We start from the raw sequence: 23,979 nt of genomic DNA, 5'->3' as shown, positions 1-23,979 counted from the left end.
TAAAACAAATTTCATTGTCAATAACATCTGGAAGAATAAAACAGGGATGAACTGAACAAAAGAAGCTTAAGATTTACACACAGAAAACTAAAACACCAATGACAAAACTGAAGACTTAAATGAACGGAACGAGATCCTGCGTTTGCAATCACCAAGTTATCCCTGTTAAGATGGCAGCGAGGCCGGCACTACGGAATAGCACGTTATGCCACTACTACTACCCACAACACTGGCGTCTCGTCTGGAAGCCTGTTCACGTTCCAGCTACTTCACTTCTGATCAGATCACTGCTAAGGGCCCAGAAAAATCAGTGCAAGACAGCCAGGGGCTTAGAATCTGCCATCACGTGGAAGACCTGGATGAGGCTCCTGGCTCTGGCTTGCGGAATGAATCAGTCAGTAGTGAAAGCTCTCTCGTGAATCCGTCAGTGGTGGGAGAGCACAAGATCAACACACAAAAATGGCCATGTTTCTGTACACAAGAGCTAAATAAAACCTCTGAAAAGGAAATTAACGAAGTAATTTTACGGGACCAGCATTGTGGCACAGTACATAAAGCCATCACTTGCAGCAACAGTACCCACATGCGTGAAGGTTCAAGTCCCAGTGCTGCTCCACTTCCAACTCAGCTCCTTGCTAGTGCATGCAGGAACATCAGAAGACAATTCAAGTCCTTAGGCCCTCGTGCCCCTGTGGCAGACCCACATGAAGATCCTGATTTCCATCTGGCCTGGCTCTGGCTGTTTCAGCCACTTGGGAAGCAAACTAGGGGATGGAAGCGCTCTCCCCACCTAGCTCCCCTTTTCTGTTATCCCTGTCTCTCAAATCAATCGATCGATCTTAAAACAAAAAGGTGGCACAGGCATAAGGACAGACACACTAGGCAAATGAACGCAGCCCTCATGTGGATGAACAGAAGGTCGGCCGACAGGAGCCAGGAGCACGGCCTCAGGGACAGTCCTGTCAACAGACGCTGGAAAAGCCAGGCACCCAGATACCAAAGAATGAAGTCTGATATTTAACACCACATAAAAAGATGACTCTGAAACAGACACACACACACAACCTAAATTCCTTACAAGAGAAAGTGCCCTGCCACGGGGCTCAGCAGATGTTTCTTGGATGCCACCGAAAGCACAAGCACCAAAAGAAAAAAAAAATGCAACTTCATCAAAATTGAAAACTTTCGGGCATCACAGGACGCTACCCACAAAGAAAAACTTCAGCCGGCAGGATGACAATATCTATCATTCACATTTCAGAAAGCAGGAAGATACAGATGTTTGAAGAACACCTATAACCCAACAATGACAACAAAAACCTCAACTTCAAGATGGGAAAAGCACTTGGGAAGACTTTTATCCACCGAATACATAAAATGGCCACTATGCCCGGAGAAGATATTCAGCTACACTAGCATCAATGAGGGCGGCACAGATCAAAACCGCCCTGAGGTAGCACCGCACACCCCGAGCGCTGAGCACACAGACCGGCAAGAACTGCTCGTGGGAGTCCCTCAGATGCTGCTGCTGAAGATCAAAAATGAGCCAGCTGCTTCGGTAAACAGCTTCGGGTGCCTCCAAAAGGTAAACAGACTCGGCAATTCTACTCTATGAGACCTACCAAAGAAAACTGTAAACGGTGCACATGCTTCTGCACCATGTCCCCAGCACCACTGGCAACAGCCAGCAGGCAGGGCAAGCCACACACTGGAACTCCATTCAGCAGATACTCTGCTAACGCAGTATATTCATAAAATTAAAAGAGAGGAGTTCAGAGGTTCACACCCCAAAGCAGCAAATGCAGACGGCAAACCTAAACACTGCGTGTTGTGCGCATGTATCAAATTTTTTATACGACACACCATAAACATGGAAAATATTATGCTGTACATTACGAATGTATACAATTTTTTACTGCCCAATTAGAGAAGAAAGTATGGACAAAAGGCTCACTTTTACATATTATATGAAGGCACTCCAAAAAGTTCATTGAAAATAGAATTAAAAGATGCCTAACGGGGTGCCTGAGTTAGTTCCAGTTTGCATAAGAATCATTTATCCGTTCATTTGAAGGCAGGGCAACTGACAGGGATCTTTTCCACTTGCTGTTTCACTCCCAAAAGGGCCACGCGGTCTGGAGACAGCGGACTCAGAAGAGCACTCTAGGAACAACTGCAGGCACTGCAAGCAGTGGCTTGACACACTGAGCCCATCCACCTGTCCCCAAATTGCACTTCAAATTCTAGCTGAGGACCCAACATGATAGCCTGGTGGTTAAAGTCCTCGCCTTGCACGTGCTGGGATTCCATAAGGGTGTCGGTTCTCATCCTGACTGCCCAGATCCCATCCAGCTCTCTGCTTGTGGCCTGGGAAAGCAGTGGAGGATGGCCCAAAGTCTTGGGACCCTGCACCCGTGTGGGAGACCTGCAACAGCTCCTGGCTCCTGGCTTCAGATCAGCTCAGCTCTGGCCATTGCAGCCACTGGAGGAGTGAATCAGCGGATGGAAGATCTTCCTGTCTGTCTCTCCTCTGTATAGCTGATTTTCCAATACAGATAAATAAACAAACAAACAAAAAAAATTCCAGCTGAGTTCCTAACAAGCACGTGAGAAACCAGGACTGAAACCCTGCTTCCCTGCTTCGGTCTGGATGTCCCTGTCTCTGTGTGTGTCTGCCATTCAAACAAATAAGACAAAAATTTTTTTTGAAAAAAATATATTTTTAAAAAGAGTTTATTTAGGGCCCAGAATTGTCACAATGCAGATGACAAATTACGTCATCACTCTAAACATCATCTAAGCTCGAGCTGGCCATCATTTTGAAATGTCGACATTCTTGTGTTATATATTTACAAAATTATTATTACAGCTTTTTTTTGGTTAAACAAGAACCATTATGCAACGTGAGAAAACTTAGCCCCATGATTCCATTTGTACATCATGTCCAGAAGAGGCAAATCTAGAGACTATAGGCAGATCAGTGTGGGCAGCGGCTAGCAGAAGCAGGGCTTCCAAAGTGCCTCCACAACGGGGTCAGGGCTTCTTCGGGACGTATTCCAAGTCCTGGAATTGACAAGTGGTGACTACACCACTTCCGAAGGGACTGAGACCCACTCCATCATTTATTTTAACACTTACTAAAATAAAATAAAAGAGTACATCGTAATGAACTGTGAAGTGAAAAGCCAGCAATAAATATTCACATTTTCTTTCATTCTGAAAACTCGCATGGCCAGAGCCCCGCCCCACCCCAGCCCCACCCCCGACCCCACCCCCAGCCCCACCAGCCCCAGCATCCCCAGCATCCCCAGCATCCCCACGCTCACCTTGAGATGCTGGTGCATGCAGTAACGGCACACCTTATGTTTCATCTCATGCGTGACATCACTCGAGAAAGGAATAAACCCGCATTTTGGCTATAAAATGAAAAAGTGTTGTTCAGGAGAAATCACATCCCTTGAGGCAGACACATAAACAATTATTACAGGAGGATCAGGCGCAGTGAGTCTCAGGCAGAGCTGTGCAAAAGTTGTGTTCATTTCCAGTCGCCAGGGAGAGTCACGCCTCCCTCCACGGTACAGATGTCTCTGCCTTGAGAGGACAATTCCTCAGCAGGGAAGGGTGGCGGGGCCTGACGCAGCAGCTCTGTGCTTTCACACTGAGAAGCACAACAAACACCGTGCCTGCTGACACCAGCACATGCCTGAAAGGCACCCAGCTCAGCATTGCTGGGCAACCAGGACATGGGGGAACTCAGCCACATTCTAAACGCCATCCCATAGGCCAGTGCTGGGCCCTGGAGGACACGGCTGAGGAACATACATCCACATGCGACAGGCATGGCCTAAACGTCACTGCCTCAGAGGAATGGAGCAAGCAGACGGACATGGCCAGGACACATCGGGAGGCTTTCAGGGACTCAATCTTTAACATGGCAGGACCTCTTCCAGCCCCTGTGCATGCATCAGATGGGAAATCCAGGAATCCTGGCCATGACATACCTACCTCTCTATGACTTCTAGGGGAAACCCCTTCTGAGTAAGCCATGAAGAGAAGCTCCCCCACAACTTCCAGCATGACCCCATGGACTAGGCTCCTCAGAACAGCAAGCAGTGGCCAAAGGAATGGCCAAGGGGGAGGAAGCCAGCAGGCTGCACCACAGGAAAAATGGGGCAGGGAGCCAGCATGCTTCCTTCTGAACACCCTCCAGCAGGACTGTCCCAGCCTAGGTGGGCATCCTAATCTCAGGGTCTGGGAGGAATAAGAGGGGGCAGTACACAAGGGATCAAGTGGAGGCTTTGGAAGGAGTGGGGAGCAAGCAGTACCAGCTCGGAAGTGACTCTGGGAATGACAGCTCCTAGTGGGGACATAAGCTTGTGGCAGACACCTCAGGCGGCACAGCACAGGACTACCTTACCTGCCACCCCCATCACTGCCCTCAACAAAAGCTCACCTTGATCTCCACACAGAGAATGGGCCGTAGCTCTGCAAAGTGGTAAGTCTGCAGTCTGGTTAAATTGGGAAGGCACATGGCGTAGCCACTGAGAGTATCCAAGTCCTTGTCACAGCGGGATTCTGCAAGACAGAGCAAAAATCAGCAGGTGCCACTGAGCCCTACGTACAAAGCCAGTGGAAACCCAGTGGGAACCTCTGACAGGCAGCTATGGAGCAGCGGGGGAAGCCACCACCTGTGACCATGGTATCCCATATGGGCATTGCTTTAAGCCCTGGTGCTGCTCTGCTTCCAATCCAACTCCCTGCTAATGCAGACGAGAAGGCAGCAGAAAATGACCCAAGTGCTTGAGAACTTGAACTCATGTTAAAGACCAGCAAGGAGGTCCCAGCTCCTGATTTCAGCCTGGTTCACAGCTGGTTCGAACAATCTGGGGAGTCAATCAGGAAATACAAGTTCCTTCTCTGCCACTCTGCCTTTCGTAAAAATGAATTAAGTGAATGTTTAAAACTCAAAGAAAACAGACACAGAACACCTCATCTCTACCTGGAGCTCTGGACCCCTTCTATAACCCTTCAGTTTATGGGGGCCCTTGTGCCAAGGGACTGGACACTCAAACTGTCACACACAGAAACTGGGAGGGCAGAGCCACCCACATGGCCCGTGGGAGGAGAAACCTAGCAACTGAGTCCCTTCAGATCTCCATTGGATAATTTCACCTTCATCCTCTGGCTGCTGTGATCCATAGCCATGAGTGTAACAGTGAGTTTTGTGTAGGCTTCCAGTAAATTGTCAACTCTGAAGATGGTCTTGAAGACCCCAAAAGAGCAACTACTGTCAAAAACAAGGGTAGCTGGTGCTGGCACAATTGGCTCAATTTGCTAATCCTTCACCTGCAAGGGCCAACATCCCATATGGGCACCAGTTTGTATCCCAGCTGCTTCTCCTCCCATCCAGCTCCTTGTTACGGCCTGAGAAAGCAGTCGAAGACGGCCCAAAGCTGGGAACACTGCACCCACGTGGGAGACCAGGAAGAATGTCCAGCTCCTGACTTTAGATCAGCTCAGCTCCAACCATTGTGGTCATTTGGGAGTGAATAAGTGAATAGATCTCTCCCTCTGAAAAATCTGTCCTTTCATATAAATAAATAAATCTTAAAAAAAAAAAAAGTGAGGATGGTATTGGGGCCAACACTGTGGTACAGCAAGTTAAGCCTGCACCTGTAGCACTGGCATCCCACACAGGCACTAGTTCCAGTCCTAGCTGCTGCACTTCCTGTCGAGCTGCCTGCTACTGCGCCTGAGAAAGCAGTCAGAAACAGCCCAAGTGCTTTGGCTGTCAACCACATGGGAGAAGCTGGATGGAGTTCCTGGCTCTCGACTTTGACCTATCCTAGCCTTGGCCTTCTAGCAAGTAATCTCTGCTTCTCTTTCCTCGCCTCTCCTCTCCCTGCCTCACCTCGCCTCACCTCTCCTCAGCTCGCCTCTCCTCATCTCTCCCTACCTCTCTTCATTTCTCCTCACCTCACCTTCCCTCACCTCGCCTCTCCTCTGCACTCATTTCCTCTCCTCTCCTCTCTTCGCCTCACCTCTCCTCTCTTCGCCTCACGTCTCCTCACATCTCCTCTCTCCTCTCCTCACCTGGCTTCTCGTCCCTTCGCCTCGCCTTGTCTCTCTCCTCTCCTCTCCTCCCCTTTTCACCTCTCCTCAAGTTGCCTCACCTCATCTCACCTCTCCTCCTGCTACTTCTCGTCTCTCCTAGCCTTGCCTCAATTCTACTCACCTCACCTTGCCAAGCCTCCAATTGCGTCCCCTTGCCTCACCTCACTTCTCCTCTCCTCTCTCCTCTCCTCACATCACCTCTTACCTTGCCCCTCCTCCTCTCTCCTTTCTTAGCCTCTCCTCCCCTCACCTCTGCTCTCTCCTCACCTCGCCAAGTCTCGCCTTGCCTCGCCTCACCTCCTCTGTCTCTCTGCCTTTGAAACAAGCAAATAAATCTTAAGAAAAAAAAACAAACCCAGTGAGGTGGTGTTGGGATGGTCCCTTAATTCCTTTTCCATGAATTCACAGGAAAAGGATGCAGCATATACCCACCACAGACCCTTCCCAATATACAGGGCACCAGAATGCTCCCAGCCCAGAACTCCTGAAACTGCAGTGTACGCACCGACAAGACTGGCTCCCCCCCTTCCTCATTAGGCAACATTCCAAGTCATTATTATGAGAGCAGCACAGTTCTAGCTACTCTGAGTGGCAAAGCTTTGCTTGTTATTATAAAATGAAACGGTGAGTGGGCTGCTTGAGCAGCTGGAGACAGAACCCTGGAGCCGCCCTCCATCTGTCCAGCCAGCAAGCACTGCAGCCAATACGCCCACTGCACCCTGTTTTCTCTGCCTCTCCAAGAGCAACAGCCTGTTCCTCCCAGCCCCAGCCAGAACCCAGACCCAGCACTTTGTTCGCTTTCATTCTTATCTTAAATTCCCCAGTACCTTTTCCCTTCCCTAAGTTTCTCAGCTCTCCCACTGCACTGTTGTTACGTAAAGCTTTGTTAAACAGCTCCTGACCAAATATTTCACACAGTACTCTGGTTTACTAATACACAGATGTGTACCCTGAGCTCCTACAACTACTTCAACTAATGAAGCTTCTGGCCTACAGAAAACAGCATGTCCCTACCCTGGATGATTATCTCAAAGAGTTTTCAAATGAAGTATTTTTAAATGCAAATAATCAGAAGGCATTTACCTGGCCTTTCAGACTGTATCTTTATACAGAGCTGTTTCACAAACTCTAAAGGCAACTGGACAACTTCCTGTAAGAAAAACAAGCAACAGTATAGGTTACTCGACAATGTGAAAAACATTGTGAATATCTCAAAAGTGTACATCTAAAAATAGTTTCAATGATAAATTGTTATGTGTACCTTACCACAATGAAAACTGTGGAGAACAAAAGCTGGCCAGGTATTCTCGGAGCATTTTAGATTACAAAGAAACATCAACCCCTCCCATACTAAGGAGTGGCTGTCTCTGCCCATGAGAGCAGCCAGAATGGCATGCAGCATCATGGCCAGTATCCTCCTACAGCAAATCTCTGCCACAGATCACTTCCTGGGGCCCCTTCCAGGCCCCACAGAGTATGGACATGGAGCAGGGCTCTGGTGCAGCTCTTAGTCCCTCGGTGACCTCAGACAAGGCGAGTGTCCTACACTCCCACCTGTGCAGGAGCATGAAGTCTGACAGGTTGAGGTGGCTAGCATGCTACTTGGCCAATGTCCAGCTTCTCTCCGCTCAGCTGCTTCTTGCAACTTCCCAAATGAAAGAGATTTCATTTAACACACAATGTCCACCATATCCCCTGACCTCTCTCGTTTCCAGGTAGACACAGCAGACCTCCTTCAGGCAAGCATGCAGGGATCCTGCTCAAGAAAAGACCCAGCTAGTCACAGCTCCCCCTGCCCACCCTGGCACTTTTATCACCTACCTAATCTGCTTTAACCTGATGAAAAGTGAGTTGATTTAAAACAAAAACACAAATATCTAACATTGAATTAGAAAAGCAACAAAAGAGTGGAAACTATGAAGATCTGAAAACACAAAACTTGTATCATCTCATGAGACAGGGAGACACACATAGGGAGATCTGCCATCTACCAGTTTAATACTCAGATTGCTACAGCAGCCAAGGCTGGGTCAGACTGAAGCCAGCAGCCAGGAGCTTCATCCTGGGCTCCCAAGCAGTGGTAGGAGGCCAAACACTTGGGTCACCTTCTGCTGTTTTCCAAGGCCGTTAACAGGAAGTTGAAGAGGAAGTACAGCAGCCAGGACAGGAACCAGCACTCCTAAGGGATGCCATGAGCACAAGCCCCGACTTTACCTGTTACCCTGCAACACCAACCGTGAGAGTCCAAGTTCTCGATCCATTTCAAGCAAGCCCCAAGAACCAAGGGCACAGATGCCAACTCCAGACATAACAATCAGGGTCTAGCGCAATGGTTCAAAGGCTAAGTCTTTGCCTTGTATCCACCAGGATCCCATATGGATGTCAATTCGTGTCCCACCTGTTCCACTTTTCATCCAGCTCCCTGCCTGTGGCCTGAGAAAGCAGTCGAGGACGACCCAATGCCTTGGGACCCTGCACCCACATGGGAGACCTGCAAGAGCTCTTGGCTCCTGGCTTCAGATTGGCTCAGCTTCAGCTGCTGCTGCCACTTGAGAAGTGAAAAGCAGATAGAAGATATTTCTCTTTATCTCTCCTCTCTGTAAATCTGTCTTTCCAATAAAAATAAATCTTTTTTAAAACTTAACAAGGACCCAGTGTGGTAGCCTAGTGGCTAAAGTTCTTGCCTTGCACATGCCAGAATCCCATTTGGGTGCCAGTTTTAATTCCAGCAGCTCCATTTCCCATCCAGCTCCCTGCTTGTGGTCTGGGAAAGCAGTCAAGGATAGCCCAAAACCTTGGGACCCTGTACCCACATGGGAGACCTGGACGAAGTTTCTGGCTTTGGATCGGTGCAGCACCAGCCATTATGCTCATTTGAGGAGTGAATCATTGGACGGAAGATCTTCCTCTCTGTATCTCCTCCTCTCTGTATATTTGACTTTGCAATAAAAATAAATCAATCTTAGAAAAGATTAACAAGAGGGAAAAACTGACTAAGGATTAATGATTATAACTATAAGGAAGTTGCTCTAGAAACATCTTGCTCATACCACGATGCAGCAGCAGGCAGGTCTCCAGCCATGCCCACCGCCAGCTAAAGGGTAAAAAGCTGGGTTTCTTCTGAGCAGCTTTAAGCTAATGAGCTCACAACCAGAACAACTGTTTCAGGTCAAGATACAATGTTTACAGTAAGAATACTCTCTAAGGTTTGAGGCACCACCCTGGCCCACGCCCAACCAGAGGACAGACATCCATCGGGCCCTTCACCTCCTGGTTCAGGTGTGGCTACGTGTGAGGAGTTCCAGGTACGGCCTCAGCCAAGCAGGCATCTCCTTCCTCCTCCAGTGCCCAGCCCATCAACACACCAACATGTGAGATCACAGCGGGGAGTGAACAAAGCCCCAGGACAGCTTCTAACCTCAGGACTGTCACTTCCAAACGTCCTGCTCCTCCAGGATGAAAGAGGCAGCAGGCAGAGGGGCCAGGCCCTGCTGCACGCTCCAGGTCCTGCGGACACACAGAGCAGTCTCCCAGACCACGGCAGGGCGGGGTGTGGGCGTCTATCTCAGCCCCACGACCTCATCAAGGAGGCTTGGCCTGTGCCAGGACAAATGGGATGAAATGCCTTTCAGAAGGCTCTGCTTGGCCACCCTTTCAGTCCCAGCCCGGTGTCCTTGAACCAAGAACGGCTCTGCCTACCGATGTGCTTGTGCCCTCATTTCCCTGGGCCAGAGTGCAGCACCTGTCCCGTCAGGCACCTGCCAAGAGCGTGCCGTCTCACTGGGAGAGTGCTCACTGCAGAGGAGACAGGTGGCGCATCACCTTTGTAGGCCAATCTCCATCACTGAAGGGAGGTTCATGACCGCTCTTCATGCTTAGGCAGACCTAGGGCCAAAGCATCTGCTGTCCCCATATGCTCCCAATCCTGTCCCTGCTCTCAAAGTCCAACCGACCAGTGGCCACTGGAACCCCTATTCCCCATCTCTATCCTCCCAGAGGGGTCACAATGCGGTCACATGAACAGCCAGGGCACCCCAGTGACAATATTCTCTTCTCGAAGAGAAAACAGTTTTGGGCACAGACACCACCCACAAGACACACCATGGGGCACTTGCACAAATCTTCCCAACACGTCCCTGTGGCCTCCGAACATGTGCCAAGCTGTGGCAGTCCAGGAAGGCTGGGACAAGAGCCCTACCAGGCCCTGGCTGCACTGCAGCTCTGCTCAGAAAGCAAACCAGGAGAGCAACACTGATGGGCTCTCACGGCTTCCCAATTTTTAAAACTTAAATTAGCCAAGGGAGCCCTTGATAGATACGATGAGCAGAGACTGGATCCACATCTCATGCAGCATGATCAGGTCAGGACAGACCCTGGCCCCGTTCCCTACCCCTCCGCAAGGGCCCCCGGGGAACCAAGAACACCACCAGCCTTTTAGGCTCACACAATGACCTCTCACAAAAGAGCAGCCTCCCAGGGTCCTGGCAAGGAAGATCTCTCTGAAACTTCCAATTCCTCAGCTAGAAAATGAGGACTACAGCATCTGCTCTGCCCCCGCACAGCACAGCAAGTGGAAAAATACTTGGAGACCCACGAGGATTATCTTAAAGCATAAGGTTCCAAATAATGAGAGACACCAAGCATGTTGCTGATACAGAACAAGCTTGTGAACTTAGGCGACACAGAAAGAATCACTTACCCCACAGTGAACATAGCTCTCCCCCAAAAACTCCTTCATGACGTTTTTACCAAAGTCCACTATGCTCTGCAGGTGCTGAAATATCTCTTCCGAGGTCTGCAAAAGACAAGCACAGGACATCCTGAGACAAGGACCTGCATGCTGCGTCTTCCCAAAAGACAGACACAAAATGTACTCAGGCACAAGCAAGGGCACCCAAGCCACAGACAGAACCAGGCAGTGGGCCTTGGCTGGGAGAGGGACCCCACTGCTGCCCTGTGGCCCTTCAGCTGGGGTTCCCCTCCAACCTCATCTATGCACCTCCAGGTCATACCTCCCTCTCCCACCCCTCATAGGAGTACCACAGCTCCATAGGTCTCCAGTGCAACTTGACTGGGAAGTTTTCATGGCTCAAAGTTGTTCGGGCTTTGGCTATAACTCTTCATCCTCCAAATGTAGAACGAAGCATCTGCCCCTTAGTCTGAGGTTCTGAAAGTCAGTAAGCTAGTGAGACCAGAGACAGGCAGTCAGCCCTATCTCCCTCCTGCAGCTAAAAGGAACGGCAGCTGCTAACAGAGTAACGACCACAGAGCCACTTACCTGCAGTTCTCACTGTGCACACAGGTCCCAGGACAAGCCTGCATCCTTGTGGCCCCTGGAGAATTCACACTCACTCCTAATCCTAACCTGTACTCCTTTAGCTCCTGGAGAACTCTCCACTTGCTCCAAGCTCACCTTGCTCAGCTACTGTTCATGCACATGTCCTGTGGCCCACGCCAGAAGAATCCCATCAAAATTCAGCAGCGCCACAGCAAGCCCCACAGCACACCCGGTGAGCCCCATGGACCAAAGCCCAGCTCCTCACCAACAGGAGAAGCAGCCCCAGTCCCTGGATGACACACAGATGAGACACACGCTTCTGGGAAGACACTGTCCCCATCTGACAGAGACCCACTGAGGGTATATGGTGCTACAGCCACCGAAACGCAATGGGGAAGGCACCTGCGGGGGGCTGGAGCCCACCCAGGATATTTTTTGGCCGCACAAACTGAACAGAGGGCTGTGTCCCTCGGCAGCTGAGGCTAGAGTTATGGAGTGTTACAGTCTCCACCAGCAGCAACACCCAGCTCTCTCCCCTCCTACTATGAATCCAAACCTATGCTACGTCCCGCACATGCACAGCACCAATCAATGCCCCTGCTTCCCTTCTCTAATCTCCACCCCATGACCCTCAACTTGCCATCTCCCACCACTCTTCAATATGGCTTCAATATGGCTCTGTGTCCTCCCTTGGCACAACCACCTCAAAGGTCCCACTGTGGGGTGCCCCCTCACAGCCCACCTGGTTCACACCTCAACTAGCCCTCAGTAGAGTAAGAGTTGGGCGAACCTCAGTCTCCCCTGCAGGCCTGCCCGGGTGACACGGGTGCAAAGAGCGAGCCACAGACATGGGAAGGTCCTTGAGACTGCTGAAACACACAGGCAAGCAGAGAGGCCAGTTACACTCTGCGCCTGCAGGTACCACGGCATCCTGCTCGGACGGCCCAGCAAACAGAAACCTTGTGGTCTCTCCCGACAGTCACACAGTCCTACCATGATGCGGCACTCAGTTGGCTTGGGTACAAGTCCACAGATGGGGAAACTGAGGTAGCAAGCACCAAGGACCCAGGCAAGGCACAGTGTAGGCCTGGTCTTGGTGTGACCGCATCGTGATGAGGGCAGCATCAGGACCCACACTGAGCCAGGACAGCTCCCACTCAGGACCACAAAGTGACACCACAGGTCTAAGAGCCAGGGTCGCACAGATATTTTATGTCAGGAATGAAGAACATACCACATCCTTCTTTGAATGCTAAGACAATCTTAAATTTCTGCAACTAACATTAATACCTCTGCATGGCAGGGCTGGGGAGGAGAGAGGGTGGCTAATGGTTGTAAAGACTGTGTAGGAAACCCAATAATCTTACCTTCTTCCTGTTGGGAGGAAACTTCAGGAAACGCAGCACAACACAGCGCTATTGGGAAACAAAACAAAAGTGCCATCAGTCTAATCAACCTCCCACAAACCTGGCCACCGGGGGTCAGCAGGTGGGCCCTACTTCAACACACAGAGCCCATGCCAAAGCTGAGGGCAAAGCAGCCGTGACGCCCCAGGCACCTGGAGGGTATGGCAGCCCGAGAGATCCCTTGGCATTTGACCCAGCCAGCCACTCTCAGATACTTACCTTAAAGAAATAATTAAGGAAACACAGAAGGCTTTAGCTACTGTATAAGCACCATTTTTAATTCCAAGTAAAATGAAAGCAACCTGAATTCAACAGTAGCAGGATGATTAAATACAGAAGCAGCGGGGGGCGGGGACAGATCAGAGTGAATGGGTTGTTTGAGTCCGGTTCCATGCTCAATTTCTTTTTTTTTTTTAACATTTATTTATTTATTGGAAAGGCAGATATACAGAGAGGAGGAGAGGCAGAGAGGAAGACCTTCTGTTGGATGATTCACTCCCCAAGTGGCCACAACGGCTGGAGCTGAGCCAATACAAAGCCAGGAACCAAGAGCCTCTTCCAGGTCTCCCACGCAGGTGCAGGGCCCCAAGGCTTTGGGCCGTCCTCGACTGCTTTCCCAGGCCACAAGCAGGGAGCTGGATGGGAAGTGGAGCTGCCGGGATTAGAACCGGCACTCATATGGGATCCCGGCACATTCAAGGTGAGGACTTTAGCTGCTAGGCCACGTCACTGGGCCCTCCATGCTCAATATCAACTTCCTGCTAATGTTCACCCTGGAAAGCACCAGTGATGGCTCTAGGTCCCTGCCACCACAAGAGATCTGCATTTGAGCTCCTGGCTCCCAGCCTCAGTCTGGCCCAGCCCCAAGTTGTTTTAGGAACCACACATGGATGGCAGATCTCAGTCTATCCATCTCTTTCTCTCTCACACAAAAATAAATATATTTTACAGGCAACCATTTGGTGTTGGGACATCCAAATTCCCAGAGCGCCTGGGTTCCAGTTTTGGCCCCAGCCTCCCAGCTTCAGATCCAATTAGCAGCTAATCCTATACCCAAGTACCTGCTAATAGCCCAAACACCTGGATGCCTGCTGTCCCCATGGGAGGCCTGGATTCAGAGTTCCAGGCCCAGCCTTGGCAATGACAAGAATTTGGAGTTCTCAACCAGGGAATTGAAGATCTGTCTCTTTCAAGTAAATTAGCAGAAGGGCACTCAGTCATCACACACTGCTACATGGAGCAGTCACTGTCATAGAAGTGCACTGTCATGGAAGCAAAGACAAACACGTGCACATGCAGACATACATATGGGTACCACGCTGGTGCCCAGCACTGGGCAGCAGGGCACAGGTTGTGAGCAGGGTTCTAAAACTGATCATGGGATTATGGGTCCCTGGCAACTATTCAGCTGAACTCTTAACAATCTGAGTACTTTCTTTGAGCATGTTACACTTCAATTTCAATTTCTTTTTAAAGATTTATTTATTTTTATTGGAAAGGCAGATACACAGTGAGGAGGAGAGACAGAAAGTGTAAGGACTTATTCCAATATCCCACCCTGGACCCTGCGCCATTTCTTCTTCCTCACAGCTCACGGGATTCGCGCCAGTCCAGCCATCCACCAATCAGATGTAACTTGGCATTCCACCTGATAATCCCACCCCCCAATCTCCCAGCCCCTTCCCCAACCCCGCCCACTCACCAATCATCCCCAGGCATTCACCTGCAGGCACCAATCCCCTGGGGCCTTGACCTCAATCCCTCCGAATCCCCGCCCCCCCACACCTGGCAGACAAAAAAGGCCCCCAGGTGCAGTTCTCTCTCTCTCTTGCTCTCCCGGTTCCTCTCCCCTGCTCTTCCTCTCTCTCCTCGGTTCCTCTCCTCCCCCCCTTCCCTTGTTCCTGCCCCACTCGGTTCTCTCTCTCTCTCTGTCTCTCTCTTTCTGTCTCTCTCCTCTTCTTGGTTCCTCTCTTCCTTGCTCTTCCCCTCTCTCCTCCTTCTGGCCTCCCTCACCCCCTTCCGTTTCTCCTTCCCTCTTTTCCTGCCCCGCTGGAATAAACTTCCTAAGATATGTTGTTGTGTCTGGTGTTTTCAGCTCACGGTATAGAACCAGGTTGCAGGAATTAGCTGCGCGTAAAGTATCTTAATATCATATGACCTAGAACTAGAACTCTACCATTCTTTTAAATAACTAACGGAAAGATCTTCTATCCATTGATTCACTCCCCAAGTGAGCGCAACGGCCAGTACTGAGCCGATCCGAAACTGGGAGCCAGGAGCTCTCCCGGGTCTCCCACGCGGGTGCAGGGTCACAAGGCTTTGGGCCATCCTCAACTGCTTTCCCAGGCCACAAGCAGAGAGCTGGATGGGATCTGGACAGTCAGGATTAGAACCGGCACCCATATGGGATCCCATTGTGTGCAAGGCGAGGACTTTAACCACTACACTATCGCGCCAGGTCCAATTTCAATTTTTAAATAAGAATTTTTAAGAGTTTGCTGTGCTGCTTTGTAGAAGTCTGAAAAGGTGTCCCTACCTCCAGGTGGCAACTCCTACAATCATTTTTGTAAATTTCTGTTTATTTGAATGTTTTACTTTGTATATATTTTTTTACATTTAGTCCACATATTAACAGACATAAGAACGAACACTGCCTGGGAAGCAGTGTGCCTAAGAGGGCCCCATCTGCACAGCAGGTAGAAAGCAGGCTCTGGCAGGGGTCCTGGCAGCCCGCGCACTTAGAGCCACACGGCAAAGCCCAACAGGGGCAGGCGGCAACAGCACACCAGAGAAGGGCTGAAAGTGCAGCTTCCTAGATCAAAACAGACTAAGCCACAAAAGAGCCCACGGAGACCTGGCCAGTCTCCCTGGCAGCTCCCCTTGGCTCTACCCACCAGCCCTTTCAGAGCACACATCCTGCCCCTGCTGCTTCTCTTCAAACCTGGCCACTGTGGCTCAGACCTGGCCCCTGCTGAGTCCCTCCGGAGGGTCAGCGCTGCATCCCAGAGTCCCTGCTAAGCCACTGGCCGGCCAGCCCTCCCCCAGTACCCTAGTCTAGTGCTGGGGAGCAGAGGACAAGGGTGAGCATGCTGCCACTGTCTCCTCCCAAGTCCCACGCATGAACAAGCAATCTCAGGAATCCACTGACTAGATCTCATTTTAATGGAATTCAAATCCATCAAGATTCAAGGAAAAAACAGAAGCTGATATGCAAAATTCCTAAATTTGGAAAGCCTTCTGAAAACCCACCCTCCTAACAGTGGATTCACTCCTTACCTGGATGGGATGGCACTGTCCCAATACAATGAGACACCAAACAGCACAGCTCTTCACTAACAATAGCACCATGGCAACTCACTTCCAACCATCCTAAGTGCGAGTGAGGAAATGGTAAGTTTCCCAGGTTCAGCCTAGCCTGGTCAGACATGAAAACACACGAAACAAGGCTGGCACAGAAACACCCCCCTTGTCAGGGCCTACCCCAAGCTCTCAACCTACACCAGGAAAGCTGGCTCACACCTGAAGACAGCACATCCCGAGTTCCATGGCAACTGGAGGCATAAGGGAATGGATGATATGCTGTCCAACAGATTTCCATAGCAAACAGTCCTGTGATGGACAATGCTGGACAAGACATGCCAGCTTCTCTCAGCAGAAATGCCCCATGGCAGCCTTGGCAAGAGATTCCCCGGAGCCAGGGAGCCACAGGCCCACGTGATGCACCCCTCACCTGGCAGCACTCACACCTCCCATGTTGCAGGACTACCACTGTGTTCCCAGTGCAGGCAGGAGAAGCAGTTGTTTTCTGTACTTACAAGTGGAAAATACAGATTTCCTTCGCAATGTTACATTCACACACACACAAACACCATTAATACCAAGAAACCCATTACCAGCTAATCAAGAAGAAAATATGGGGAAACCCATTACCAGCTTATCAAGAAGAAAATGTGGGGAAACCCATCATCAGCTTATCAAGAAGAAAATGTGGGGAAGTCTATGTGGTGGTACACTGGGATAAGCCACTGCCTAAAAACAACGATCATCCCATAGGGGAACCGGTTCGAGTCCACTTCCGATCCAGCTCCCTGCTTGCTATGCCTGGGAAAGCAGTGAAGGAAGGACGGCCCAGGTCCTCGGGCTCCTAACACACACGTGGAAGACCGGGGTACAGCCATAGGTTTCTGGCTTTGGGTGGCCCAGCGCTGGCCTCTGCAGCCATTTGGGGAATAAAAGAGCAGATGGAAGTGCTTATTGCTCTCTCGTTTGCTCTCTATTGCTCTGCCTTTCAAACAAATAAATTTGTTTTTAAAGAAGAAGAAAATTTTAAAAACAAATTACACAGGATGCTATGCAAAGCCAAGCCACCCACAGGTCCAGGAGAAAAGCGCATCAGAGCAGCAGCGCTCCCGGGGTTAATCTTCACTTCTCACCAGTAAGAAATAACATCAGCCTTTACACTAGTGTTCATATCCGCGCAATCGCTTCCTGCCATCAACAGCCCAGGCTGGGTGCCAGGCTCCACTCCCAAACCACATCAGGCCACCATCTCCCCCTCCAGGGTCTCACTTTCCAGAAGATGAGGTTCCTCCACTAGGGCAGATCAGATCTAGGGGAACCAGATGCTGCTCCCCAGCCAAGCAGCATTTGCAGAATCAGCTAGGTCATGTGCGGTGGAGCTGAGCAAGCTAAGGTGGGCCTGGACCAAGGGTCAGGCTCCCTGTGGTTGCCAGGACACAGCAAGGGCTGAGGGACTCACTTCGCCAGTCCTGAGCAGCAGAGTCCACCCGCTATGGACTACTGTCTGCCCCCGCCCCCATCCTGCCCCCCAGCACAGCACTATCCTCAGTTGCTCCACCCGACCCGTCCTTAGTCCACAGAGTCCAAGGCCATCCTCAAAGAACTCCAGTGGACACTAGTATGAGACAAAGAACCTCACAGCTCCACACACCCAGAAGCCACCACCAAAGGGAGCACCGCCTGGAAGTCACTCCTAACCACGCCACTGCAGCACAAATTAAGGTGTAAACCCAGCAGGTGCCTCACACGGGGCTCTCAGCTGCAGCAGTGAGCTCCGCTACAGCAAAGAGCCTCAAGAAAGAAGGTACATCTGAAACATCAGCTTGCAGGACAATATTCAAATGCATGAGCCAGCACTATGGCACAGCAAACGCCTCCACTTGTGGCGCCAGCACCCCACGTGGGCACTGGTTCATGTCCCAGCTGTTTCGTTTCAGCTCCAGTTCCCTGCTTTGGGCCTGGGAAACCAGTGAAGCATGGGTCAAATCCTTGGATCCCTGCACCCACGTAAGGCAGCCAGAAGCAGCTCCTGGTTTCGGCAGTTCAGCTCAGGCTCTTGTGGCTGTTTGGGAAGTGAAACAGCGGATGGAAGATTTGTCTTTCTCTCTGCAATTTTCAAATACAAATACAAATAACTAGTAATTTTCAAATAATCCAAACCCAGAATAGGCCATTTTTGTTTTCTAAAAAGGCTAGTGGCAGGGCAGGCACACACTAAGCCACCACCTGCAATGCCCACATTGCACTGAGTGCCAGTTGGAAGCCCCGGCCACTCTGCTTCCAACCCAGCTTTTTGCTCATGTATACTGGCAGGCAGTGATGATGGCTCAGGTGCCTGGGCCCCTACTCCCCAGAGCGAGATCCAGATGAAGCTTCAGGCTCCTCATGTATGACCACCCAGACCTGGCTGTTGGAGACACTCCAGCTGAGGGCAGGCAGGCAGGCAGGGGGGCAGGTGGGTGCATTCCCTGCCTTTTGAGGAGATCAAAGCAGACTGAGCCTACTTCCACTAGGCTCAGGTAAAAAGTAGAGTAGGGAGCAGCCCAGGTTTGGAAATAAGCCCAAAATAGAAAAACTCTAACGTGCTCCAGTGTCTTCAGGAAGAGCATGAACTGTGTTAACATCGCACATAACTCTGCAGATACCTCTGGGTTTAAGAGTCTCACATTCCTAACTATCTCCTCAAAACAGAAAACTAAACCAAGAACTTTCAGGAAAGTGTTTCCTGATTCTACTACATAGTCCCTGAAGCAAACTTAGAAAGTATTTGAAAAAAATTAATTAACAACAAAACACGTATAACACTGACTTTTTCACCACCTGCATCTGTAATTAGAATCGCACATCATCTTTTTGTAACTTATTTATAAACTTTCCCTATATTAAAAGAGACATAGCTTAATTTACTCCTTTCACTACAAAATAAACAGAGCACTATGGCTCCGTGGGTTGAAGCTGCTTGGGACATCCACACCCCAAACTCAGTGCCTGGCCTAGCACACAGCTGCTCTACTTCTCCTCCCACCTCCTGCTAAGGCAGTCCCAGGACACAGCTGGTGGCGACTCCAGTGGCTGAGCCCCTGATGCCCTGTGAGACCCCCAGAGCGTCCTGGGTTCCAGGCTTTAGCCTGACCCAATCCTTGCTATTGTGGCCATTTGGAAAGTGAACCAGGAGATGCAAGATATTCCTCCCTCCCCCTTTCAAATAAACAAAATCTACTTAAAGCAACAGAGTATGATGAAATCCTACAACACAAGATGAGAACAGAAACAGTGAGAGCACCTGTTGAACGTTCAAGGCCCAAGCACCGTAGCCACCAGAGAAGTCTGCTGTAACAGGTCGTGCGTCTGGGCCAGGGGTTAAGATGTCGCTCCAGGGATCTGGTTCAAGTCCCAGCTCCCCAGCTTCCCACTCAGCTCCCTGGGGCCAGGGAAGGCTTGAGTACTTGTCTCCCTGCCAGCCATGTCAGGGATCCAGATTAAGGTTAGGCTCAGGGAGGGGTGGGGGGCATCTGATGAGCAGAACCAGCAGATGGAAAATCTCTCTCTGTGGCTTTCAAATAATAGTTTAAAATTAGACAAATATGAAGTAAGCAATCTGAGCTCTCCTCAGAATCAGAGCAGTTACAAAACTGGAATGACTGGAAATGGCCAGCTTTCCTTCCACTTCTGATAAAAGCTCTTTGTTGCTAGACCAGCTCAATAGCAGAGTCTTTAAGAAGCAAAATTTCAGGATCACAAAATTTCTTGACAAACATGGGTACCATCTGCTCCTGCACTCCCAAGACTGAGCAGGCCCAAGAGGCTTGGTGCCGTGGACACTTCACAGAGAGGAAAAAAACAACAGGCATAGTGACCTTGACCAGACAGGACGCTGGACCAAAGCCAGTGAGCTGGAGGTGAAATGTGGCAAGTACAGAAGCCATGGAAAAAAGAAGTCCAGCCATAGGAGAGCACAGAAGAGGGACAGAGTATTCGCTGTGACTTGTGTGGTGGCTGCCGGCACCAATGTAACACCCTCACGCTGTACCGAGCAAAGCCTGGGGCCAGATGGGCATGCCCCTGCCTGCAGAGCCCCCTGAGGGGTCCACTTTCGAAGCTCCAGGCACCTGCCTGAGACAGTGCACTCAAGCTGAGAGTGGTGCAAGCCCATCACGAGACAAGCACCAGCCAGACCCAGCGCCTGGTGCAACACTGCCCCCAGCAAAGACGGAATGCGGCCTGACAGGCAAAGTGAGTACTGGCCAGTGCCACCTGGGCCACTGTGAAAAAGGTACCACTGTGAACAACTCTTGGAGGCTGGCATTCAGCATTCAGCTAAGATGCCCATGCCCCACATCAGAGTGCCTAGGTCCAAGTTCTATCTCCACTCCCCATTCTACCTCCTGCTGATGGGATCCAGAGAGGCGGTAGGTACCAGTTCAGTGCTCGAGTCCCCGCCACCCACAGAAGCAACCCACATTAAGTTTCTGGCTTGTAGCTTAAGCCTGGTCCAGTCCCAGCTATTGTAGAAATTTGGAAAGTGAATCAAAGAACTCAAATTCTCAAATTCTGTTTCTCTGACAATCAAAAAAAAAAAAAAAAGAAGAAGAAGAAGAAGAGGAGGAAAGAAAGAAAAGAAACCACCTACCCTCCATGAGTTGCCCTGCTGTTCATCTTCTTGCCCACGCTGGGTATATCCCACATCTCCCTGCACCCAAGCTCAGCCACTCCTTCCCCAGCCCCCTTTCCTACAGGCCCCACAAGTCACAGCATGCACTTTCTGCCCTTCTCTCTCTACTGCTGCCAATGCAGATGGTACAGGAAGCAGCATCCAGCGCAGATGGCCAATGAGTGTGCAAGTCTTCCCAGCCCCAAGGGAACCTTCAGCTCTGCGGGATGAGCACTGGATGTTCCCACCCGGGACAGGACACCTCAGTGAAGGCCTCCCTCTTTGTTGGACTGAATGAGATGCATCTGAGGGGCTGAAGAGAGAAGCAGGGTGTACGTACTCCCGACCTAGGCACCTCGAGGGGTGCAGGGCTGTGTACATGCTCAGCCCCCACAGGAGCAGCACCCCTCCTGTTCCCTCTCACCACCCTCCATCTCACACACCCACACCCTCTCCATGGACCACGGGCTCTTGGTAGGCTGACATGTTGGTCCCACTCCTCCTTGGTGTGTAAGCATGCCAACAAGGGTTGAGCTGGCAGGCCGTGCGCCAGAACGAAACAGGCACAAAGGTAAACTCCTCCAGGTTGAAAAAAGCCAAACAAGGAAGAACAGACACAATAAAGCATCAAAGGCCTTGGAACCCTGCATCTGTATGGAATACCTAGAAGAAGCTCCTGGCTTCGGATTGGCTCAGCTCCAGCCACTGCAGCCACTTGGGAAGTAAAACAGCGTATGGAAGATTTTTCTGTCTCTCCTTCTCTCTGTAAATCTGACTCTCCAATATAAATTTTAAAAAATGAATAAATAAATAAAACATCAAAACACAGCCATAACAATGGCACGTGTGCAACAAGGTGGTGCTGAGCTCCCAGGTCAGATGACTGCCCAAAGTTCCTGTCCTTCCAACCCTGGGGATCCTTTTGCTCCCAGTCTGCAATGTGTTCCTCCTTCTGCTGCTGCTTTTGAGACTTAACACAGCAGCCCACGCTCAGAGGAGCACTAGTTGAACCTTAAAATGCAGAACTGTGACATCCAATCTTATTACACAACTGGAAGGTAAGTTTTTTGCTTTGGGAAAGGATTCAGGAATGATCACAGACACCCTTCAACTAAAGGACCTCCCTCTGGAACCTCAAAACGCAATGAGCCGAGCACGCTTCACACCCAGGACCGCTCTGAGGGAGCCTTCTTCGTTACTTACACACATTGATCTTCATCTGGGTTGAAAGCCAACAAAGCAGAAAGCGATTTTTATCCACTTCATCTCACGTGTCCACCACAGCCAGGGCTGAGCCATGCCACAGCCAGGAGCCCTACACCCCACCCAGGCTCTCACGTGAGTAGCAGACCCAAGGACTGAAGCAATCATCTCCTGCCCCTGAGCAGGAGACTAGATCCTCAGTGAAGCAACCAAGACTCCAAACAGTCACTCCAACATGGAATGTGGCATCCCACGTGGCGACTCAACCACACCACACATCAGCCCTGGCCATGTCCATGGTTGACCTGCCTAGAAAGCGTGAGCAGGTCTGCAATCATTATGCAGCTCCTGACAAGGGACACAGGCAGAGCCCAGGGGCCCAAGCTCCACACTGCCATAGCCACTGTGGCCAGCACAAGAAGGACAGAGCACGCGCACGTCCTTAAGTGCTGATGAACTGGGATGGGCCTTTGACCTCTCTGAGTCCTGCTTTCCTTCTCTGTCCAAGGCAACGACCACTGCCACCTGAGAGCTGTAACTCGTGGGGCTCCAGTGACCTCCCCGGCAGTCGCCAAAGCAAATGCTAGTACTAGTCCTACTTTACCATCGCAGGCACCGGGCCTCTGCCACCCAGTAGAGAGATGGAACTCTGCCCAGCCCCAGTCTGCCTGTGACTTCCCTATGTCAGCGCCTCCCTGCATGACACCATCCCACAGCGGGAGCTGTTCCTTCCAGCCCACCAGATCCGGCTGGTTTTAACAGCAAGATGTGCCAAAGAACTCTTGCTGCTTGCTTCCTTTTCCTAAGTTTACCTCCCTTGGAATCCTTGGTGCAACACTAAGAGTCAGGAGAACCTGTGGGCGATACCCCGTCATGACGAGGAGCGGCAGTGTAAACAGCTGAACTCCCCCGTGCAGGGAAGGATGGCATCCCGTGCTCTCCGCCCACCTCCAACCCCCAGGGCCTGCCGGGGGGCACCCCAGCATCAGCGCATCAACCCACTCAAGACGTGAACGGGCGGGGAAGGAGTGTACGCCAAACAACCTCGCAGGAATGGCCCTGGCGAGGACAGTGACACGAGAGGGGACAGGACCGGGTCTGGAGAAAAAAACGGGAATTTGGGAGATGGAGTGTTCAAAGACGGAAAGCAGATGAGGACGACCCCGGCGGAGGAGTACTGTGGGTCGTGGGGAGCGACGCCGGGCCGGGGGACAGGGAACCAGGGTACAGGAGAACGCGGACGCGCGACAGGGAACAGACCGACCAAGGGAAGGGAGCCGGTCTGCAGGATGGCTGGGGGAACGAGCGGGGAAAGACGGACGACCCTGGGAGTAAGGGAAGGGTAGTGAGGCAGAGGAACTCGACCGGTAAGGGCAGGCGTCCTAGGGGGACGAGAAACCCCGCGGACCATCCGCGGCTCACCTGCGCATGGGCCACCACCAGGCTCTTGTTGCCCTCGCCGTGATACTTCCATTCATTCTCGTCCATCTTCCCTTCGTCCATGCCCCCCCGGCTGGGCCCTGGTGCCCCGCGGGCCGGGACGCGGGGACTCCAATCCGGGATTCGCCCGCCTCGCCCGGCACCAGGCGCCGCCGTCTGCAAGCAGGGCCTGACAGCCGCAGCCTGCGTTCGACCCCGCCGCGGCGACTTACAGGCGCGGGCCGCCGGAAGCCACGCCCCCGACGCTGCCATGCCCGAGCTGGGCAACTTCCGGGTTCACACCCACTTCCACTCTATTGACTGGGACAGTGTGGGAGGGGGAGGTCGGGGGCCATCTTGGATGTTGGCAAAGTGAGTCACTTCCGGAGCGCGGTCTTGAGAACAGGAAAGGAAGTTTCCGGCCTGGGCGCCGGATGTGAGGCTGGTTGAAGGAATCAGCCGCTTCGCGCGCCTGTGGCGTGAGTGGGGATGTGCTGTGCGACGGCGGCCGGTTATCCTGGCGCTTTCCCCGCTCGGTGGTGACACCGTAACGGGGTGCGACCTCTCTGAGTTCGCTTCTGTGGCATGGCGTTACCCAGAATTCGCTT

The 23,979-nt window shown here is 51.3% G+C and overlaps 1 protein-coding gene across 1 annotated transcript in view; it reads right to left on the bottom strand.

Moving 5' to 3' along the window:
* Window positions 1–23,739, bottom strand: part of IPPK (inositol-pentakisphosphate 2-kinase) — a 72,069-nt gene extending 48,330 nt beyond the window's left edge. Inside the window, exons 1-6 of the mRNA XM_040962741.1 lie at window positions 23,375–23,739; window positions 12,760–12,807; window positions 10,814–10,909; window positions 7,198–7,264; window positions 4,454–4,575; window positions 3,327–3,416 (exon numbers count right to left, since the gene is read on the bottom strand). Of these exons, the coding sequence (XP_040818675.1) occupies window positions 3,327–3,416; window positions 4,454–4,575; window positions 7,198–7,264; window positions 10,814–10,909; window positions 12,760–12,807; window positions 23,375–23,644 (693 nt within the window). The 5' untranslated portion in view covers window positions 23,645–23,739. The remainder of the gene's footprint in view (window positions 1–3,326; window positions 3,417–4,453; window positions 4,576–7,197; window positions 7,265–10,813; window positions 10,910–12,759; window positions 12,808–23,374) is intronic.
* Window positions 23,740–23,979: the final 240 nt, after the last annotated feature.

This window comes from Ochotona curzoniae, unplaced genomic scaffold, assembly GCF_017591425.1.
Source record: "Ochotona curzoniae isolate NIBS_2020 unplaced genomic scaffold, NIBS_Ocur_1.0 scaffold_3208, whole genome shotgun sequence".
In the NCBI taxonomy this organism is placed as follows: domain Eukaryota; kingdom Metazoa; phylum Chordata; class Mammalia; order Lagomorpha; family Ochotonidae; genus Ochotona; species Ochotona curzoniae.
Note: the sequence above shows the minus strand (reverse complement) of the source record. Positions and strands in the feature narration are given on the sequence as shown.